Source organism: Ostrea edulis, chromosome 9 (assembly GCF_947568905.1).
Source record: "Ostrea edulis chromosome 9, xbOstEdul1.1, whole genome shotgun sequence".
In the NCBI taxonomy this organism is placed as follows: domain Eukaryota; kingdom Metazoa; phylum Mollusca; class Bivalvia; order Ostreida; family Ostreidae; genus Ostrea; species Ostrea edulis.
The window spans coordinates 35468881-35490972 of NC_079172.1; the positions used below are offsets into that span (position 1 = coordinate 35468881).

At 35.2% G+C, this 22092-nt stretch overlaps 1 protein-coding gene across 1 annotated transcript; it reads right to left on the minus strand.

The window, feature by feature from the left end:
* Positions 1–3735: 3735 nt before the first annotated feature.
* LOC125658430 (mitochondrial proton/calcium exchanger protein-like) lies at positions 3736–21709 on the minus strand. Its single transcript, XM_056148980.1, has 13 exons — positions 21060–21709; positions 20485–20536; positions 19667–20204; positions 18781–18918; positions 18023–18157; positions 16763–16966; positions 16169–16420; positions 13921–14349; positions 12787–12889; positions 12045–12181; positions 9798–10045; positions 8850–8991; positions 3736–5537 (listed from the first exon to the last, which is right to left on the minus strand). The coding sequence occupies exons 1-13, from the start codon at positions 21103–21105 to the stop codon at positions 5328–5330; spliced, it is 2634 nt and encodes an 877-aa protein (XP_056004955.1). The 5' UTR covers positions 21106–21709; the 3' UTR covers positions 3736–5327.
* Positions 21710–22092: the final 383 nt, after the last annotated feature.

Consider the following 22092-nt stretch of genomic DNA (forward strand, 5'->3'; position numbering starts at 1 on the left):
TTAAATGTGTCTCAAACTGAAGCATTGTTTTCAAGAATTTCATTTGTCAAAAGTGGAATCAATGCCAAGTTCGTTTAATTTACATTTACATGAGCCTTACAAACAAAGACAATGTTATTACAAGCTTTGTCACCTGAAACCAAAACATTCCTCATGAAAGGTGTAGGTAACGAACAGTGATCAATCTCATACTCCTATAAGCAATAGAGAGTTGGGCAAACACGGACCCCTGGACACACCAGAGGTGGAATCAGGTGCCTAGGAAGAGTAAACATCCTCCGTTGACCGGTCACACCCGCCGTGAGCCCTATATCTTGATCAGGTACACGGAGTTATCCGTAGTCAAAATCAGTGTACCAAGAATGATCTAACAATCGGCGTGAAACACGTCAGACAGCATTTGACCCAATGATAGGTTGTTTTCTCAAACTAGATCGTTATAACGACCATAGAATTTGCAAAATGATTACTTTAAATGAGACTGTTGAAACCCCTGTAACATCAACTTGTTTGTCAGTAGCCTGGCATAACATGGTATATTATGGCACAACACGTTTGAAGTTTCTCCTTCGTCCCAGTTAATATTTTGGTGAGAAGCAAAGACATGGGCATGGTAGAACGCTTACTGGATCCAGCAATGTATCTCCGTTTGTAAGGGTTTTACGAAGAGATCAGTATAAGTATGGTAACTCATATATGAGATTGATTACTGTTCATTATCTTCATATTTCATATTCATTCGTTTCCAGTCGTGTAGAGACGTCACCAGATACAGGGGAAGTACAACAAATGTTGACCTGAGTATTGTGTTTAAGGTCTGTAACTGTGGTCTTTAGGTTTCCTTTCTAAATTATAATGTCGAGTGTTACACGAACAGTCACTTACCTATAAATCGAACCCAGACCCCCTGGTTGCGATACGAGTGCATTAACCGCTTAATTGACTACCACGACCAGTAGATGAAAAGATGATTGATTGTATAATATAGGTCTAATCTTTTAGCATGAACCATGTCTGAGGATATTGCAAATCTTACAGTTTTCTTTAGATAAACTATGTACGAAATTCTTCAGAATTATCTTTAAAAAATAATTTCACATGTAATGATACTATTGCATGAAAATGGGTAAAGGGTTGAATTTTTTCAAGTGTATACATTGTATTTGTATATTTATTTCAACTATTGTATTTTATATCATTTGATTGTAAGGCGTGCAACTTTCTTAATGCACAGCATGTTCTAAATTTTAGTAATTTTACTTCACATTATTGATGTTTTGCTAGCATTGTTTTGATATTATCTGTCTTAATGCTATTGTAATTTCCTTTTACTACTTCTATAACATGCTACATATGTACATGTATATCATTTTTATTGTGTGCAGCGCTTTAGAGTGGTTATTCATAGTCATATAAGGCGCTACATAAATAATTATTATTATTAATTAAGTCAAGAGGATGGAGTTTATGTGACCACTTTTGTTTGAGGCTTGTTAAACATCGTAAATAAACATACCAGAACATCTATTTCGCACTATGAGAATAAGATGCGTTTATCGATGAAGCGCATTTTTCATTGAGGTATTTCTCTTGGTGATTGGTGCAAGCACAGTCTATGTACTGTACAAGTTATCTAACTCGGGTATAAAAGGGGCGCTGTTGCAGCAAGTTTTCCTGTTACAATCCAGTTGTGAGGTTGTTTGTGGGGTGTTGGTTTTGTTTGGGTTTTTTTTTTTTAGATAGAAATAGAAAATTTTATGTTTTATCATAAGCGGTTAAATATACAATTCAAAATTAAATATTTAAGATCAGTAACATTTTATTATGTGATTGATTTGTGTGCAAGTAGGTATTTCTCCATTCATTGCCTCGATTACATTGGATTTCACGTTTGTTTAGATATACATGCGGGATATTTTTTCTCGCGCCATGCGGGTTTCGGATAATTAGACGTCTGCTTCTTTGTAATTTGGTGTCTGTGGTCTCTATTCATTGCGGTCTACAATAAGCCAATCACTAAACGAATCACCAGAGCCCATCGACGTCTGGACCCAGTGGTTGCAAACTTGAAGAGCCGAAGCCGGTCTAGAACCACCAGACGAAGGAATCCAAGCCCGCCAATCGTTCTTATCCCTGGGGAGAACTGACCGCATTGCAACCTCCTACCCTATATCCTGGACAACAACAGCCACTGGGTCAACAGCCTATTTGTCACAACAACCACTGAATCAACCCCAGCCAATCATCCAACAGCAATCCGCTGCACAGTCACAACCCGTAATCCTGCCTCAACTACAGCAGACCTTCGCTGCACCCTAAACCACCCAAAACTTGCAGCAGTAACCCCTGGCCCAGACATCCAAGAACCAAAAGGCTGTTTCATTCCAGTTTGTTCACAATCTAGGTATGCATATTAATCAATCTCTAAAACAAAATCTTATTGAGGGTAGTTTTGTTGAATTATATTTTCACTATATACCGGTAGCAATATTGGTCCCACCCCAAGTCTGAACCCCTGACCCGGCCGGGGGCAGTGTATTTCACAATGTAAGCACATGTAGATTAGGGCTTCATGGACACCATAGCCATGCATTCAGTTTATTTTCCGCTACTGTGGAAGTAAAGAATTTCTTCTAAGATTTAATGCATCTTAACTGTATATGACCACATTGGTCCCACCTTAGGGCATAAAGTTTAACCCAGGTGCCATGGTTTTCACAACTGAAGTAAAGGGCCTCATGGAAATCATAACTGTGCTTTTAGTTTTTCTCATACATATGTGAGAGGAGAGAAGATTTTTAAAGACATCTCACTATATGGCCCCATCTTAGGGCATGAATCCCTAACCCAGAGGTCATGAATTTCACAATTTAGATAGAGAGCTTCATGAACATCATATCTATACATTTGGTTTTTCTTGCACGTTTGAAAGTATAGAAGATTTAATATTTTCACTAGAGTCATATTGACCCCACTCTAAGGCCTAAATCCCTAAACCAGGGACCATGATTCTCATATTTTAGGTAGAGAGCTTCATAGACATCATAACCATGCACTTAGTTTTTCCTAACACATCTGAGGGTAATGAAGATTTTCTAAGATTTAATACATTTTCACCAGAGAACCATATTGGCCCCATCCTAGGGCTTAAAACCCTAATACAGGGTCCATGACTTCCATAATCTAGGTAGAGATCTTCATGGATATCATAACCATACAATTAGTTGTTCTCACACATGCATATGTCTGAGAGTAGAGAAGATTTTCTACGATTTAATATATCTTTAGTATATGGCTATATTGGCCTTACCCTAGAGACTGAACCTTGACTAAGGGGCCATGAATTTCATAATTTTAGTAAAGGATTTTATAGACATCATAACCATGCACTTGGTTTTTCTCCTACATGTGTGGGAGTAGAAAAGATTTTTGAAAAATATGTTATTTTTGCAGTTTTGGCCCCACCCGTGAAGCACTGGGGGATCTATTTAGATATAAATTAAACAATATCCTAAAGAAGCTTCACATGAAAAATGGTAACAATTGGCCTGGTGGTAGTTTTAAATAAGTTAAGAATGTAAAATTGTTAACAATATCGCACGGCGACGGAGAAAGACCAACGACGATAAGTCACCCAAGTGACTCAGGTGACCAAAAAATGTCACTCACATCAATAGAAATCGTGTCTCTGTTGTGGGCAATGCTGTACTATCCAATATATATAAAACACAAAACTGTATTTTCATCACACCCTTTTAATGATTGCTGCATAATGAAAGACAGGGGAACTTGTATTCCTCTCATATTACATTAATTAAATCAGAACTAATTACAGTAATAAAATCCAAACTATACTAGATGCTTTAAAAGTCATTTTAGCTTTTCTGCAATACGGTTTATACAGACATATTGTAAGACATACATGTACATACATTATAACGCACTGCCTTAATGCAATGTATGGATAGAGCTGTGGAAATTACTTACTCAGACATATTGTAAGACCTACGTACAATTATAATTATGACATACCACCTTAATGCTGTAGAAATTACTTATACAGACATATTGTAAGACCTACGTATAATTATAACGTACCACCTTAATGCTGTAGAAATTACTTATACAGACATATTGTAAGATCTACGTATAATTATAACGTACCACCTTAATGCTGTAGAAATTACTTATACAGACATATTGTAAGACCTACGTATAATTATAACGTACCACCTTAATGCTGTAGAAATTACTGATACAGACATATTGTAAGACCTACGTACGATTATAACTATAATGTACTGCCTTAAAGCAATGACAGTTGTATGAGTATAGCGAAAGAAATTACATTAAGGAGGAATAACACATTATCATAAATGGAAAATATAGTTCATGTCTTTTTGAACTTTATTGACTTGCTGGATGTTGGTTTAGTAAATTATCGTGTGAGGCGACTGGTCGGTAGAGCTGGAGTTCAGTGAATTATCGTGTGAGGTGACTGGTCTGTAGAACTCGAGTTGAAGTCTCTCAGGGATTTTGATTTTTTTTCTATTTAACACTGCATTTTTTGATGAAATAAGATTAAGTTTTAAAGTTTTCACTTTCAAAATAATATTGAACATTTCCTCCACTATAATAGTTTTCTCTGGTGTGTTATTCCTCCTTAAAATAAAATGCATTTTTTTTTCCAGGATCAATACTGAACAAGTCCAAATCAATTTTAAACTACTGAACAAGTCCAAATCAATACTGAACAAATCATAATATGAACAAGTCCGAATCATGAACAGGTCAGAATCAATACTGAACAATATACACTAAACTTTATCTTCATGTACAATAATAAATTCCAATTGGAAGAGCAAAACAATAAGGACTACACATGAATTAGATAAGCACTAACAAGACAAGGAGTCAAAATTAGAAAATTATAAAATATTTGGAAAGAAATCTATTGACCATGTTGACTAAAACCAGATTGTAATGAAAAGTACAAGTGTGATATTGATTCCGTTCAACAGCAAAGCACGAAATGGGTTTTACCTTGATCACAAAAAATGTCACATTCATACATTTACTAAAACTTATGAAGTCACTGTCTTGTATTTTGCAACAAAGTGTATCACTTTCGTCATTCGCTTGAAGAAGTATATTTTTCCAGTGACTTTTGAATCGATGCCGATAACATTATTGTAAAGCATGTTAGAAGCTTTCGTCAGTCTTTTGTCGCTTTGCAGTTCATGAAGTGGATGACAAACTATCAACATCCCTTACAGAAACTTTGTCTCACTCTCATAAACAATGTTACAAAACACCTTCTGTCTCAATCATGTCTGCTTCTCTTGCTTTTTGTCTGTTTCTTTCTTTTCTTTTTCAGAGTTATCTCCCTTAGGTTGTAAGTCTACAGTCTTTAGAGACTCTGCCTTGTCCTTCCATTTCTTACTTTCTATGAGGTACTGCTTTCGCACGAGTCTGGTGACCTCTGACACTTGTTTGGGGTTCAACTTGACATTGTCTTTCCCAAGTAACTCTATTACCTGTTAAATGATTAAAGATATTTATAGTATCACAGACATCATCTGTTGCCAAAGGTACATACATACTAAAACAGTGAAACCTGTCTAATCTGACATGCACTGGGTGGCATTAAGTACAGTGAAACCTGTCTAATCTGACACACTGGGAGACATTAAGTACAGTGAAACCTGTCTAATGCAACATGCACAGAGAGATATTAAGTACAGTGAAACCCCTGTCTTACTAATCCGACATCCATTGGGAGACAAATATTTGGTTGGAATACACAGTGCAGGGGTGTGATTTTTCCTCTTTTCAGAGGAAATCCTCTGATTGGCTTAATTTTAGAAAGAAACACTTTGGGTTTGATCTAAAGTGACAGAAAATTTTATTTTTCCAGGTAGGGTGAGGTGTTTTCCTTCCTTTTTGACCAGTTCTGAAGAATTCAGTCACAGCCCTGACAGTGTGCCCAAATAAACAATGTAAAAACAACGAAAATATGAAATTTGAAATTTAGAATGAAAATGATGGTTGGAATGCCCAGTAAAACAGATTGCACAGGTGTCGGATTAGGCAGATTTCACAAATTAATTTTTTTTCCCCAAACTAAAATGGTTAATACATAGATCTTTAATAGCAATATATAATAACTGATATGATGTAAATAATTTGATTTCATCTCAGATGAAAGGAATAAGTCGAAATTTTAAGTTTATTCTTGACTAATTTAACTTTCAGACATCTTCAGTTAACCTTATTTGTACAATGAATGCATTGCGTATGCCTTTCACACGTAGTCGGAAGAAAACAATGTCGGTAAGTTTTGACATTGACTGTAAATAAAGGAGCAAACTTATGAGAGAAATTTCATTATGCTAGATCATGTGTAAATTACTAAAGAGTTGTTAGCTATGCACAGTTTTAAGAATTGCTGAAAAAATAGCAATTGGTATGCTAATAAGACAGTCACATGGTCAGCATTCAGCTTATTTCTGAAAGAAAGTGTGTAAAGAGACAGACTGCATTTTGAAACTGCTTTTGTATGTATATTTAATAGAGGTTTTTGTTCCGCCTTCAAGCAACCTTTTTATCAAGTATGAACTGTTTTGTTCTGTCCTATTTTGTTCATTATACTTTGATGTAATATATTATGAAATCAATTAGAATGTTGTATATCCTATTTTGTACAAACATTTAATTCAAGCTTGTATTGCCAACTTCATGCAATGTTCAATTGTGCGTGAATTTCACCACAAACACAAAATGTACTGATTTCTTAGGCTGAAGTAAGGCAATATGGTTATGAAAATCAGAGGATACAGTTGATGACAAAGTTGAAAATGGGGATTTTGCTCGTAGCATTGCTAATCATTTCATGCATATCATTAAATAAATATAAGTAATTAATTTCTAGAAGGCAACTCCGTTCACATTCATGAATTTCATATCTGATGCAAAAGGTACATCTTCTGGGGAATGTGTACATAGTTATGTACATGTCACTTTTATACCTAGAGTTCTTTGAAAGAAAATATTCTTTAATTTACAAAACCAAATGGCAAAGAAAATGTTTAGGGACTGTATGTAGATCATGCATCTAAAATCAAACAATATAACTGTTTTTTAAGATCTAATCCTTTTTTACGCTTTAATGTGAACCCGCTAATTTTAAATTTTTGAATTTTAAAGATGAAACATAGGAATACTCCTGCGAGCTGTTTAATAACAAGAGATGTTTGTAAAACACATATGCCCCCCATGGTGCAAAATTGAAAAGGGTTATACACACACACATCATTTAATTGAGAGTAGTATCATCAATTCAAAATATTGAGCAGACAATATCTTCCTATGTCAAGAGTGGATTGACCATGTGACCTAAAAATCAATAGGGGTCATCAACTCCTGAAGATGTACCAGTGTACCAAGTTTGATGTCTGTCAAGCAAAGGGTTCTCAAGATATTGAACGGACAGTATATTCCTATGTCCAATTTGACCCTTGACTTTTGACCATGTGACCTTAAAATAATTAGTAGTCATCTTCTCCTGAAGATGTACCAGTGTACCAAGTTTGATGTCTGTCAAGCAAAGGGTTCTCAAGATATTGAGCGGACAGTATATTCCTATGTACAGTTTAACCCTTGACCTTTGACCACGCAACCTCAAAATCAATAAGTGTCATCTTCTCCTGAAGATGTACCAGTGTACCAAGTTTAATGTCTGTCAAGCAAAGGGTTCTCAAGATATGGAGCAGACAGTATATTCCAATGTCCAGTTTGACCCTTGACCTTTGACCATGTGATCTGAAAATCAATAGGGGTCGTCTTCTCCTGAAGACGTACCAGTGTACCACGTTTGATGTCTGTCAAGCAAAGGGTTCTCAAGATATTGAACGGACAGTATATTCCTATGTCCAGTTTGACCTTTAAACATGTGACCTCAAAATAAATAGGGGTAATTTTCTCCTGAAGATGTACCAGTGTACCAAGTTTGATGTCTGTCAAGCGAAGGGATATCAAAATATTGAACGGACAGTATATTCCTGTTTAGTGTGACCCTTAACCTTTGACCATGTGACCTCAAAATCAATAGTGGTCGTCTTTTCCTGAAGTCGTATCAGTGTACCAAGTTTGATGTCTGTCAAGAAAAGGGTTCTCAAGATACTGAGCAGACAATATATTCCCATGTCAAGTTTGACCCTTGACCTTTGACCATGTGACCTCAAAATCAATAGGGGTCATCTTCTCTTGAAGATGTACCAGTGTATCAAGTTTGATGTCTGTCAAGCAAAGGGTTCTCGAGATATTTGACGGACAGTATATTCCCATGTCCAGTTTGACCCTTGACCATGTGACCTCAAAATCAATGGGGGTCATCTTCTTCTGAAGATGTACTGGCGTACCAAGTTTGATGTCTGTCAAGCAAAGGGTTCTCTAGACATTGAATGGTCAGTATATTCCTATGCCCAGTTTGACCCTTGGCCTTTGACCATATGACCTCAAAATCAATAGGGGTCATCTACTCCTTAGGATGTACCAGTGTGCCAAGTTTGATGTCTTTCAAGCAAAGGGTTCTCAAGATATTGAGTGGACATTATATTCCTATGTCCAGAGTAGATTGACCCTTGACCTTTTGACCTGAAAAACAATAAGGATCCTCTTCTACTCATAACTAACCCACGTATGAAATATCATTATCATCAAGTGAATGGTTCTCAAGATATTGAGCGGACAACACATGGTCTACAGACCGACCGACAGACCAACCGACAGGTGCAAAACAATACGCCCCTTCTTTTTCAAAGGGGGGCATAAAAATGACAGATCCTCACCTTCAGAGCATGAACCAGCTCGATCCTTCCATCTCTGTCCTCATCCAACACCTCAACAATCTTCTGAAGCCTCATGTCATCTGGAATCTTTTTGATTCTCTTCATTGCAAGCAATACCTCGTTCATGCTAATCACAGATTTCCTACAAAGCATAAATTATTTCATAGGTGATCTTTGTCAATCTTGGCAACATCATCACAAGTGTGCCAACAAGAGTATCACCCATCTAAATATAATGATAAATATGATTGACATAACTTGAAACTTGATCGCTTTAATCTATGACTTCACAATCTGAGTTTTATATCTATACAATTCGATTACTGCTATTACAGGTATCTATGACTAAAAGCTGTTGGCGTTACACAGGTTGAATCATCTTCACAAGTCAAGGGTTATTGATTCGTTACCTCGCACTAACCCTTGACATCAGTTGCTATATAAAAGTTGGGCTTATTAGACCATTACGCAATCCACTATAAATAAAACATCCAATGAAATCACTGCATCTTGTTATGGTGTACATAGATATACAATTGACGCGATCTCATACTGCTGTATCTATAAACACGCACAATTGTAATATTTACACCACTGATTACATTTATTGATAGTAGATCCAAGTTTGGAAACCTTTTTGCTTAAGACAATATTGCTTAAACGATTAAAATAGCCAAAACTGTAAGTACAGTGTATCAATACACATGTTTTTATTTGAACCTCTTGCTTCACCTTGTTATAAATAGAACTGCATTCTCATTGGTTCCTACTCTTTTGTGGAAACAATCAGAACAAGCCCAACTTTTTGATAGTCACTGATGTCAAGGACAACATGTACAATATGACCTGCTACAAAATACTGGTACTACATACACATTACAATATTTGTGGTAAGCTTTAAATAATGTTGTTGATTGGTTAAGGGTTTGCGGACATTGCATCACTTACTTCCTCTTCTTGAGTTCTGATAGGATCTCCTCTCGTTTCTCTAGATTTGTCTGTAATTCCGGACTCTTCTTTAGACGGACTTCCCGAGTGTCAATCTCCACTTGAATTTCATCCTTTTTGTCGTGGAATTCGTCTATCTGTTTGTCAAGGTTGTCCACAGCCCGATTCACCATCTTCCATAGTTTGCTGGTATTTTTAGCATTAACATCGCCCTCATTAAGGACCAGAGCCTTTAGTTCATCCACGTCCTAACAAAAAACACAAGCATCAACTCTTAGAGATTCTGCCATGCATTTCTATTCTTTCCTTAGTTTAAATTAATTCAAATTACACATTAAATAAGACGTGCTTGTGAAACACTGATTCCCTTGAATGAAAGCAAAATAATTATGACACGCAAAGAAATGTTTTGTCACAAGGAATACAAAAGTTATGGGCAAGTTCAAAAATTTTCGAGGACAGACAGACCAAAACCTACATATATACCCTCCTCTGATTCAGGGGTGTAAAACTACTGGTTACTTATATAAACTAACATTTATGGAGCACTACTGCTCTAGAATACTGAACTTGTTTTGATTTCATGGTGCTAAAATTTCAATTTGTTGCCAGGTGGTATCAATACTAGTGAATTTCTAGTTCACAATCCCGTATATTTACCAGACCCTGTCGCAACAGGTCAGACACAAAACGATAAATTACAATATTCCCAATCCTTCATTTCGCAAAAAAACCTGCATCTGAGAACATCAAAGATTAAAGCTACCATGATGTTTTCCATTGACAGGATTTCCATTGACAGTATCAGTGATGTTCCAAACCTTTATTATACCAGCAGCATAACTCTACACAATACATCTATAACATGAGTCAGCACCACTCCCTCAAAAAAAACACAGCAAACCAATCATTCTGTGTGTGCTCACATATTCATCAATCTTCATGAATACCTTTATCATCGACAAATTCAAAAATAAACATTGTTGTGAACACATAAAAAATAAATGACATTTTTCAGTGAGCATGATATGAACTGCAATTACTCTGCTGCCATTCCCATGATGCAATTCAGTGCATCATGGGAAATATGCTACCAGATCAATTACATTTCATATCATCTTATTCACTGGAAAACATTAATATTCATTACTTAATTCTGGAGTACACCCCTCCTTTGTGTCCATGACAATGAAGTTTAATTACAGAACACAACAAATTCCATAGGTTGAAGTTCGGTTGCAGTACTGTTGTACTTACATGATAGTGTCATGAACGTTTTGTATCTTTCTGTTTAGTTATGGTATCCATGGCATTCAAATGTTTATGTTTTATACCAGCAACATATGATCAACAACAATTACCCCGATTTCATTTGGACCAACCCTCATTTCATATTTGCAATTCTTTGAATTTTTAAAATACATTAAATCTATCTGCAAGAAATAAAATGATGGTTTATTCAATTTTCCACAATGAGAGATATAATTATGATGTTGGAATTTGATTTGTGTGTAACTACCTACAAACTTCTGTATTCTGGTAGAGTTATCAGTCATATAGAAGTCCACAATATTCAAATCAGTTCTATCCTTATGCTCTGTATCGATAAAACTTAATGATATGTTTCCAAGAATTTAATAAAATAATTGAAAGAAATTGATTTTGGCTAAATTCCTATTACACATCTAAATAAATGTTTGAAGATTTGTATACACATTTGAAGGGATTAAAATCTGTTTCTATATATACAGTTTGTTATCTAATATACATTGGAGGTATGAATTCCCTAAGAGTATTGGTTACTTATATTCTATGCAAGATGAGGCAGTTGAGGTCAAAGCTCTTGTATCTACATGTATAGTCACATAGATGCAACTTCTGAAAGTAGAGTTCATAGCAGAGAAAAACAATTGACATGTAGTATACACGTTAGTTAATGGTAGTAACAACTACATGTATAAAGTATTTACTGTAAATTCTTATCTTTCTTTCACTCCTTTACAATTTGTTTTCACTGCGTTTTACTTGGGAGATTTTATTCATACTCCGCCTCCTAGTTACACTTCTCATCCATCATTAATTTTACATCTTAAATCATCCACCATTCTTCCTAATCCTTACACTTTCTGTCATCCACCTTTCTTCCACTTTCACTGCTTTCCACTCCCCATTGATCCACCTACCACTGCTTTCCACTCCCTATTGATCCACCTACCACTGCTTTCCACTCCCCATTGATCCACCTACCTCTTCACAATCTTCCAGTTCTTCCTCCATTTCCTCTTTCTCGAGATCCACAGCCTTTTCCTTTGCAGCTTCATACAGGGCATCTTCCAGATCTTCTAAGTCCTCTGTGGTGATCTCTTCATCCAGGTCTTTCAATTCTACACAGAAGACAAAATACTCATCATAACCATGTAAGAAATTCCTTGTAATAAAGTAAGAATTTCTATAGTAGATTCTACTAGAATGAACATCACCCAAACAACCCACGACAAATGATTCCCAGAAATAGCTGGAAAGGTGAACTGAATGTGGATGCCACCGAACACTGAGGACTATATTGTAAAAAAGTCTGCTTGATCCTAGTCATGTTTATCATACCAATCCAGTACACGCCGTTCTGTAATTTTGTAGCACTTACATTCTACTATATCAACCCCTGGGGGTAATTACAAAATACTATTTGTTGACAGTAAAATCCTATGTAACTCACATTGCTGAATGTTAGGGCTACTATACAAATAGCTACTGAGTATAATGCTTATACTGCACAGATATCTGACAACTTTAAAGCCTATTACACAGACATCTCCTGACTGTAAGGCTTACTACAGTGATATCTGAAGAGGGTGTGGCCCAATACAGACATTTACTGAACCCTTTACCTTCACTACGCTGGGCCTCCAGCATTAGGGCAGGGCTTGTCTGTGATATCTGCAGCATGTATGACAGAGATATTTACAGAGATATTTACTGAACCCTTTACCTTCCCCAGGCTGGGCCTCCAGCATCAGGGCGGGGTCTGTCTGTGTCTCAGCTGTAGTCTCCATGATGGATTCCGCGGCCATTCCTTCAGCCGTAACCATGACCTTTAATAAAACAAACTTACCAGAATAAAATTACAGACATAGTAATAATACACTAACGAGAATGAGCTTGATTTATATGCTTCTCATAAAGAAAAATTCTTACTGTATTCCAGATTAATACAGTGCATTACATTTCAGCAATGATATTCTTCAGAAACATGTATACATGTATATTCAACCTCAAATTACTGGAAAATAGTACTTTGTTTACACTAAATACAGTATTATATTGCAGAAATATTTTGGGATATTTTTAGTCCAAAGCTACAACTTGAAAATTATGTAAGTCTGTTGAACTAATTATTAATTTCAAATATCAAATAAAATCATTTTTCATTCAATTTGTTTTCATCTATGAATCTGGCCTTCAAACTCAAATTCCTAAAAAAAAATTTAAACTTGAAATAGTGAGTTTTTTCTTCCTTTTTATTCTTTAAAAATGACTGTTTGCCAAGTGCTTGGCATCAGAAGTGAAAGATACAAGTCTCTCTGATAGACATTAAAAACTGAGGTCCTTTATTACAGGAGATGTGAATACATTAAAGAATCCTCACTGTTAAATAGTCCTAAAAACCTCGCATTGGTCAAAATCTGTGGCATTTCAAGTCTTCACATGGACACATTTCAAAATGAGGGATAAATTCTCATGGGACTTAAAACTCTAAAGATTCAATGTCTAAAATAACAATTAGTCACGAGAGCATTTACCCTAGAACTGCCTCTGTTTTATTTTTGCCCATTTTGCCCTTATCCTAAATGGACAATTTTCAAATCTGAAGGGCGATTTTAAAACTGAGCAAATATGAATTCCTTCAATTTTTTAAGTAGCCAAAAATTACTCTGGACAAATATAAATATTAGGGAAATCATTTTCAATGTGTATGGACAAAAATAACATGAACGTGATGACGAGAGAAATTTCCTGAGTACAGTAGACAGGGACAGTATCCATGTGAACACTTGGATCATTGCCTACATACACTTGTCATAACATGATCATTGATGTGAGATATCTATCCCACACAACTAACCTTTTCTTCCTCTATGGTGGGTGTTCGTACTTTGGCTCCCTTGACCGACTCCGGTTCAGCACCAGTCTTTTCTGGTGCTTTTTCTCCTTCCTTAAGAAACTCCTTATATTCCTCAAAGAATTTCTTGTGTTCTTTTTTATTTTCCTCGCCTAACTCTTGAATCATCTTCCAGATCTTCAGTACACGTTTCTTTGTGGCTTCCTTGTCATATTTATCAACCCTCTCTTTGAAGTCGGCAAGCTTGCTCTGTAATTTAGCAGTGAGACCTTTGACCCCTGTGGCTGGTTCCTCCTCAAGAATAGGTGGCTCCTCAATGGGAGGAGTCAGTGGTAGGGCCTCAGGAACCCCAACCACCTCCGGAACTTTCTCTTCCTCAACTTTCACCTTTTCCTTCTGAGCCAAAATTTCAGCAATCTTTTCCTTAGATGTCTGTAAAATAAAATTGGTTTTCTTACAGACTTCGATCACCAGTCTACTAAATCAACAGTGAAAAGGAGATCCTGATGCTTTGGAAATGTATTTTCATATCTACTTTCAAGATGTACAAAAACCCCTGCTTTGATTAGGCCATATCAAATCGATTCTCTGGTTCTCAGACAATTGTTTTTGAAAAAATGGGTAGGTAGGTAAGGGGTTTAGTTTTTCAGTTTATCTCCATGTCACAAATGGGTAGGGATTTTTTGTCTGTGGTTTTTTTGTTGTTGTGAAGAAAGTTAGAGTTTTACAAATGGTATTCAACACCATATAGCTTCTTTTCATTCTGTTTCTTGTCTTGTTTTATATGTATGTCATGCTTTTATATTGTAGATCTTTATGCAAATAGTGAATACAAAATAGCTGATTTTTTCTGTGTCAAAGGTTAATCTGATGAGGGCAAATCAGTCTTTTTTTCAGACACTTTCACTTTTAAATATCTCCCAAAAAGTTCAACCACTTCGGAAATTTTCACTGTTGAAAAAACCTTATAAAATATGGGCGGCGATGATTTTTTTCCGGGGCGGCAATAAACTTGTGTCAGCGCCCAATTTTTTGGGGGGTCGGCGGTGTCTGAGAACCAGAGAATCGATTTGATGTGGCCTTATTCATCATCTTATTCAGATAAGAAGTTTTTAGTCAATACATGCTGGACTTGTCCAGAAATGCAAACTTTATAAAAATTTAGCAAAAGTATGTCAGATATACATGCATATGAAAACAGTTTTGAACATGCAATTTATCAAAAAATAGAATTGATGGAATATTCATTACTAATACTTTTGATTTCCATTAGTGGAACTCTTCAAATTAAAGGCGCGTAAAGTCGTGCTACCGGGACAACGTAAAAATTAGGCACACGTAATACGGCATTGAATACAAATTATAAAGAACTGCAAACCACAACACTGATCAGAATTATAAAGTTGAAATAAATAAAATTATGTTAACAAGAAAAAAGACAAACTTGTTAAACTATGTGAGGGAGCACAGGTACTGAATTTGCTAAATATGACAGATATAAAAGCATCAACTGCAAGAGCAAGAAGAACTGTAAAGGAAAAAACCAATGCACATCCAACATAACGAAATTTTCTTGCAAATAATGGGATCCATATGCTTTTAAATTTATTCTCTCAGACTATGAAGATATTTTATCATACAATTAGCGCAGGTTCACATGGCATTGACTTTGTAAGTATACATGCACCCCCTCCTTTTCCAATATTTTAAAATAAATTATCCATCTGTCAAACTGCATTTTAAAAAAATTGTGACATTTATAACACTAATGAACACAACTGTTTTGTTTCCGAACTTCATCTAAGATATTTCATAAATTACAACTGTCGATGGAATTCGAATAGAAAACATCGATTTTTGAAATAGATGCGATACATTATGTAGCGTTCAAAAACACGTTAGTTTTATATATTAGTGTTAGTTTTTTTTTGTTTTTTTTTTAATGTAAATTGACTAATGGCTATTTTACCATTTGACACCACGTTTTTTAAAATATATATATATATATATTTAAAAAAAAAGGGGGGGGGCTATCAACGTTTTAATTATGTCCCGGTAATCTCGCACTTGCTCGCGAGACATGTTCATTGACGCGCAAGAGTCATCAAAGCGCGATAACTCTGACGGGCTGGTAATAGGAAGTATTGTACACCCTTCACAACAAAAAACTTCCATGGTACAACTTATCTAATCCCTTACCATGTACAACTTATCTAATCCCTTACTATGTACAACTTATCTAATCCCTTACCATGGTCTCTGGGAGATTGATGATGGATTCCTTCAGCTGTTCTTCAGTGGACAGTGTCTCTGGTAAATACAGAGCTCTGGAGAACAGAAGTAGTGAGGGGGGTATATTCTTGTCCAGGTGAAGGTCCAACCACTGCTGCAGCTGACTCTTAAGGCGGGCCTCAGACACGCCCAGCGCTCGCATCCCCCGCTCACGGTTAGCTGCCTGCAGCTCCGGTATTGTGAGACTCTCGATCCCCTCCTGTTTGATCATCTATAAAAATGGACATCATGTTGTTTAGCATATCCCACATATCTTAGTGCAATGAGTTCAGTTTCCTTAAAATGAATGTCATCATGCTTTTATAAATTTCCTCTTTAGTCAATGTGTTTTATTTTCAAACTTTACAAGCTTCATTATATCTAAACCTTTGCTAAAAGACAAACCCAAAACACGAATTTCAACCATCCACAACTTATCTACAACACTTGAGATAAAGAAATTGTATTCCCCTCCTTTTAAGAGTTTATCAAAACAGAGTTTACAATTTAAATTAGACTGCAACAAATTCTCCTCATCCATAATTAGATGTCTTACATTCACACAAATACTTACATTGTCATCCATCTTGAGACGTTTAAGTTTCATTCTAAGCGAAAACCTAAGGAAGCTGTCCATTCCCATTGGTGGAAGGTCGAGAACACGACACATGGCTTGAAGTTGATGACGACTTAAATTCTCCAAAGTCAACTCATCTTCAAAGAACTTGGAATACTTCATAATCTCCTCTGTGGTGGGTTGGATGCCCTTGTTTCTAACCTATCATTTTAACAATAAGTTATAGCTTCCCATAAATATCTATCAAATTGCTGTGTCATTACTACTAAAGATTACTGATTTATAAGTAAATACATATGTACAATAGTTCAATGTATATATAACAAACTGCGTTTATGCAATTTGTATTTGGGGTGGGTGGAGTCAATTGATTTCAATTTGTTTGAATACTTAAGACAAGAGTACTGTGCAGTGATTTTTTTTTGTTTTTCAAACTACCACCCCTCCTTTTGAATTGGGAAAAATTAGCGACATTTTCCTCAAATTGGGAAAAATCATTCATAGTAAATTAAAATGGTAAAGATGCATAAAATAATCAAATAACAATTTTTTGTTCGAGGTTTATTTCAGATCTGATTTAAAATCATAAAATAAATCATTATTTAACATTAAATATGTATTGGAAGTCACACCTTATATATATATTATTTACTTTTTCTAAGAAATACTTATTGTCTAATTTCACAAAGAAAATAATAAATTATTAATTCACCAGCATTTGTACCCATAATCTTGTAAATATTATATTAATAATCAAGTTTCCAGAATGTCTATCCTGTTTTGTATTTTTCGAATTTTAGTAAAATCCTATACTGTTGGCCACTTCCTGTTATTAGCCTGACCCTACAAAAAACGGCGGTCAAAATAAATTGTAAACAATATGGCTTAATGTGCATCTGGAAGCTATATACTTCGCTGCATATCTGCTAATATGGATGCCTTTATTGTTTTACATATTCTTTACAAAACCTTTTGCATGTGCAGTGGTTTGGAGAATAAAACTGAAGAAAAAAAACGTATTTACTTTGTCAGAAATATACGGTAACCTTTTTTTTTAAATGGCATTTCCCTCGATTTGAAATTGGGAAAAACATATATATATAATTGTTAAAAAAAATAGCTAATTTTAGTGAGGGGAAACAGCCGAATATCGGTGGCATTTTAGCCCCAAAAAAAATCACTGCTGTGCATCGATTAACACTAAATCTATAATCCAAACATTGCCATGTCAGATTCTATACTCAAGAATAATCTTACATCTGCAACAAAATTAGCGAAATCGTCTGCAGTGCTAGCCTTCTTGCTGATCAGAGGGTGATTCTTTATGGTTTCTGCCATGTTTTTCGTCATCTCAATCTTTGCCTTCAAAACTTTCATCCTCATGTCGTCTGTCTGTAACCATAAAATCATAAAGTTATGACAATCTCGAAGTGAAGATTATCGACTAATGGAGAGGTTTTCAGTCAAATATCTAGCTGTCGATCTGTAGCTCTCTAGGAAAATATCAGGACTTTCCCTGGTCTGTCCTAATATTTTCCCAGAGAGCTATATAGATCTGCAGCTATAAAACATTGTCAAAAGTGATGGGTCACATTTGGCCAGATTCCTTTACTTGTTGTTTTGGGGAAGGCTGACTTAGATCATACATGAAATCTTCAATCGATGTCTGTAAAGCTCATTGAGGTGTCCCTATCAATGACCTATATATATGTAATACAATTAAGCACTATGATTGAAAGTTCTGAGAAAGCTCATGAAATGTATACATTTCTAATAGGTCCTCAGTACCCCTTGCTTGTTATAAGAGGTGACTAAATGGAGCGATCAATCGGATAAGACTGCAAAAAAGAGGTTCCGTGAAACAGCAGGTGTGAAACGATAAAGATCCCCCCCCCCCCCCTGCAAATTTTGCAGCCCTTCACTGGTAATTGTGACATATCCATGAGTGAAAAAATTTCAAATGGGAAGTTAAACAATATAAAATCAATCAATATAAAACTAGCATGTTAACTAACCTTTTTCGGTTGAAATGTACTGGGAAGAAGTCCTGGGAAGAACTTGATGATGAATGGAATGGCGAACTCCATGAATGGAATGACTAGCATGATGATCATTGGTAAAATCCGGAAAATGTCAAAGGTGGAACGGATCACCTACAAAAACAGGAACAGATCATACTGCAGCATATTTAAAACAAATTCCAGAATTTTTCAAATGTAATAGTATGAATTGAAATGCTGGAAATTCCTTGAAATTGATAAAAGAAGACAGCACATTCCACTGATTAGAATGGCAAAATTAGCATAATGACAGGTGTGCAAGAAATAGATTTATAAAACTCAGAAATTGCAGGCTCTGATCATGACCTTTGTATACATCTAGTTAATTCTGTCTTTACTCCTTGTTCCTTTCTTCATTTTGGTGTCAAAAATTTTAGTTGCAAAATTGTGATTTACTATTTCAATGACAGAAAAAAATAAGGTTTATAAACTTTTGTTATTAATGTTTGTGTTTGAAAACCTATCTAAACACTCTGAATATTTTTAGCAAAATTACATTATTGTCACGTACAAAAATATATTTCTATATAATGCTAGATAACATTCAAAAGAACTGAAATCTTTATTGTGATAAAATCTTAAAATTACTTTTAATTTTATTAATGACTATGGTTAAAGTTATATACAAAACTATCATAACAGCATATTTTAACAACAAAATAAAATGTTCTGATTTAGAGCCAATATTACTTTAAATTTTTTAATATAACGTCCCTTTGTGTATTCTAATTAGGTACAGAAACATTGATCATTGCGTCAGCTAACCAAAATTTCTTCACATCTCTTTCCCAATTCCTGAATTTTATAACATGAGAACAATTTCAATACAAACATTAAATACCTGCTGAAATTCTCTCCTCTTAAGAGATTTCCTAAAAATGACAACATCGATCATATATCTGGTGGACATCCTTAACTCCTTAAATAGCAACTTAAAGCCATGATAGTAGTGCTTCAGTTCCTCCTTAAACCTGGTGCCAAGACTTTTCTTAACTGGTGGTCCCACCTCTTTTGCCCTACCATTAGGAACCACCACTTTAGCGGAGGCATCTCTCTGTGAATTATCTCCTTTTGTCTCATCTATTTTAGAGGAATTTTTGCTTGCTGCTGTTTTGACGTTTTTCACCTCAGAGTCTGTTTTTCTCTCATCTTTGAACAAGACTGCAGAAATGTGATAATTACGAGCAAATGGCACATCACTTCCAATGAAATGTTTACTTGGAACACAGCATATGACAAAATTTGTTTTGTAATAATTACAATACTGAATAAACTGTTTGTTTTCATTCAATGAACGCCAGTGTGGTCTGTGAGTAAGTTTAGAATTTAATTTATGACTGGTGAAGTAATAACGATTTTGTGTTCGGGTTCCTGAATGCCTGAAAAGCAAGAGTATCATATAAATGAAATGTGCATAAAACATATCATGGTGTAATATTTTTTCTTTTCTGTCTTTATGTACAATACTCTCAAGTCTTAATTCTCAACTGATAAGTTTCAGAAAAAGAAAAGGTGTATATGTACTACATTGATCATACAAATAAACCATTAGTTGATATGACATAGTATATAAAAATATGTGTAAAATTAATCAAAAACTATTTTCGTTAAGACAAACAAGAAATTCTTTAATTGCGTAAATTCTTTGATCAGTTTTACCGTGGGTGTGTCACTTGGCAGCATCCAAATGGGACCAACTTCCTCAGGAGCTCTATAAATAGAAACAACCATATTGCCCAATAATTATTATATTGACTTAATGGCACCTTGTAAGAAATTCTTGCATTTTATCACCTTTGTAAACTCGGAACATTTTTGTAAATTATATCCACATGCAATATCGGATGACATCATCGATAAAACCATAAACCTTGGTGACATTGATGGACATTTCATGAAAACAGATCTATGGTTCAGAGCAAGGTCTTTTGACATTTCTTTTATTTGAAGCATTTATTTCTAACAGTCATCAATCACACAAGGTTTCATCTTTGTTTTGGGGAATTAGGTAAAGTGGTCTACGTAACCACAGTATTATTTCATTAATTCGCTTAACACTGACGAAATAGATGCGCGATTACATAATTAACATGTCATTACGTAATATTTCTATGCACTGTGTATGTAGTGACATTGAACGGAACAGGTTAACCCCCCGGTGATCGGTCAACAAACAGCTGATCTCATTATTGGATAATCATAACAACAAATTGTCACTGAAAAACGAAACTTACCGTTTGAGAAAGCTTTTGTTGTGCATGTTAGATAACGATATGGCATTGTTTAAAAACGTCGTCTTTTACCCAATATAAAATTCTTCTACCCCATTCTCAAACAATACGTTGGTTCTCTACTTTTAGTCTTATAGTTGAAGGTCGGAGAACCAGCATAATTTGCATCTCGATCCCGATTGATTTACATGCTATCCCACATTATGCATGCACACATTTAGCATATTTATTCGTAACTAATTCAATAATAATGTTTACAAACAATGTCTTATACATGAAATAGATTGACAAACAAGCCAAAAGGCTTATATTAATCTTACAAGTAAGAGGTGAATGAAAATTCTAAGTAAAATAAGTTGTATTAGTAATTATTACAATACATGCAAAAAGAAATAGGAATAAGAGAGAAAAGCTGGAATTGAGTATTGGGAGAAAAATAACACACGTTTATGTGTATGGTAAATGTCGATACAGATCAAATGAATATAAACTATAGACAAAGTTGAAATAACAAATTGTAGAGTAATGCCATATAAACAATAATTAATAAACACATTTAATAAAACGTACGCGAAATAATTTAACAAATGACGTTCACGGCTGTGTAAATTATCTTTGAAATGATTCGTACTGCTCACGTGATGCGGTACAGGTGTTTGCATAAGTTCAAGGTCACATTCATTTTTACCTGTAAAGCTAATCGTGCCAGTGTGCAGGTGAATGGTCTCAATCATATTTCCTAATACATAGGTGGATTTAGGGTGGCGGAGCCCCAAATTGACCACAGCTTTCCTTACTTTTACAGTATTAATAAATCTCTCGAAATCCTTTGTCTGCATGAATCTTCCGCAGTATGATTTTTATCTATGGAGGGAGGGGGTGTCAATATGGACATTGTACTGCCGAGGAGATCCTCATTGTCCAGGACCCAGTTGCATAAAAGTTAATTAAATTTGATTAACAGTTAATATATAGTTAAACCAGGGACCTATATACTGAGTATATAGGTCCCTGGTTAAACTATATAAATGTAAGC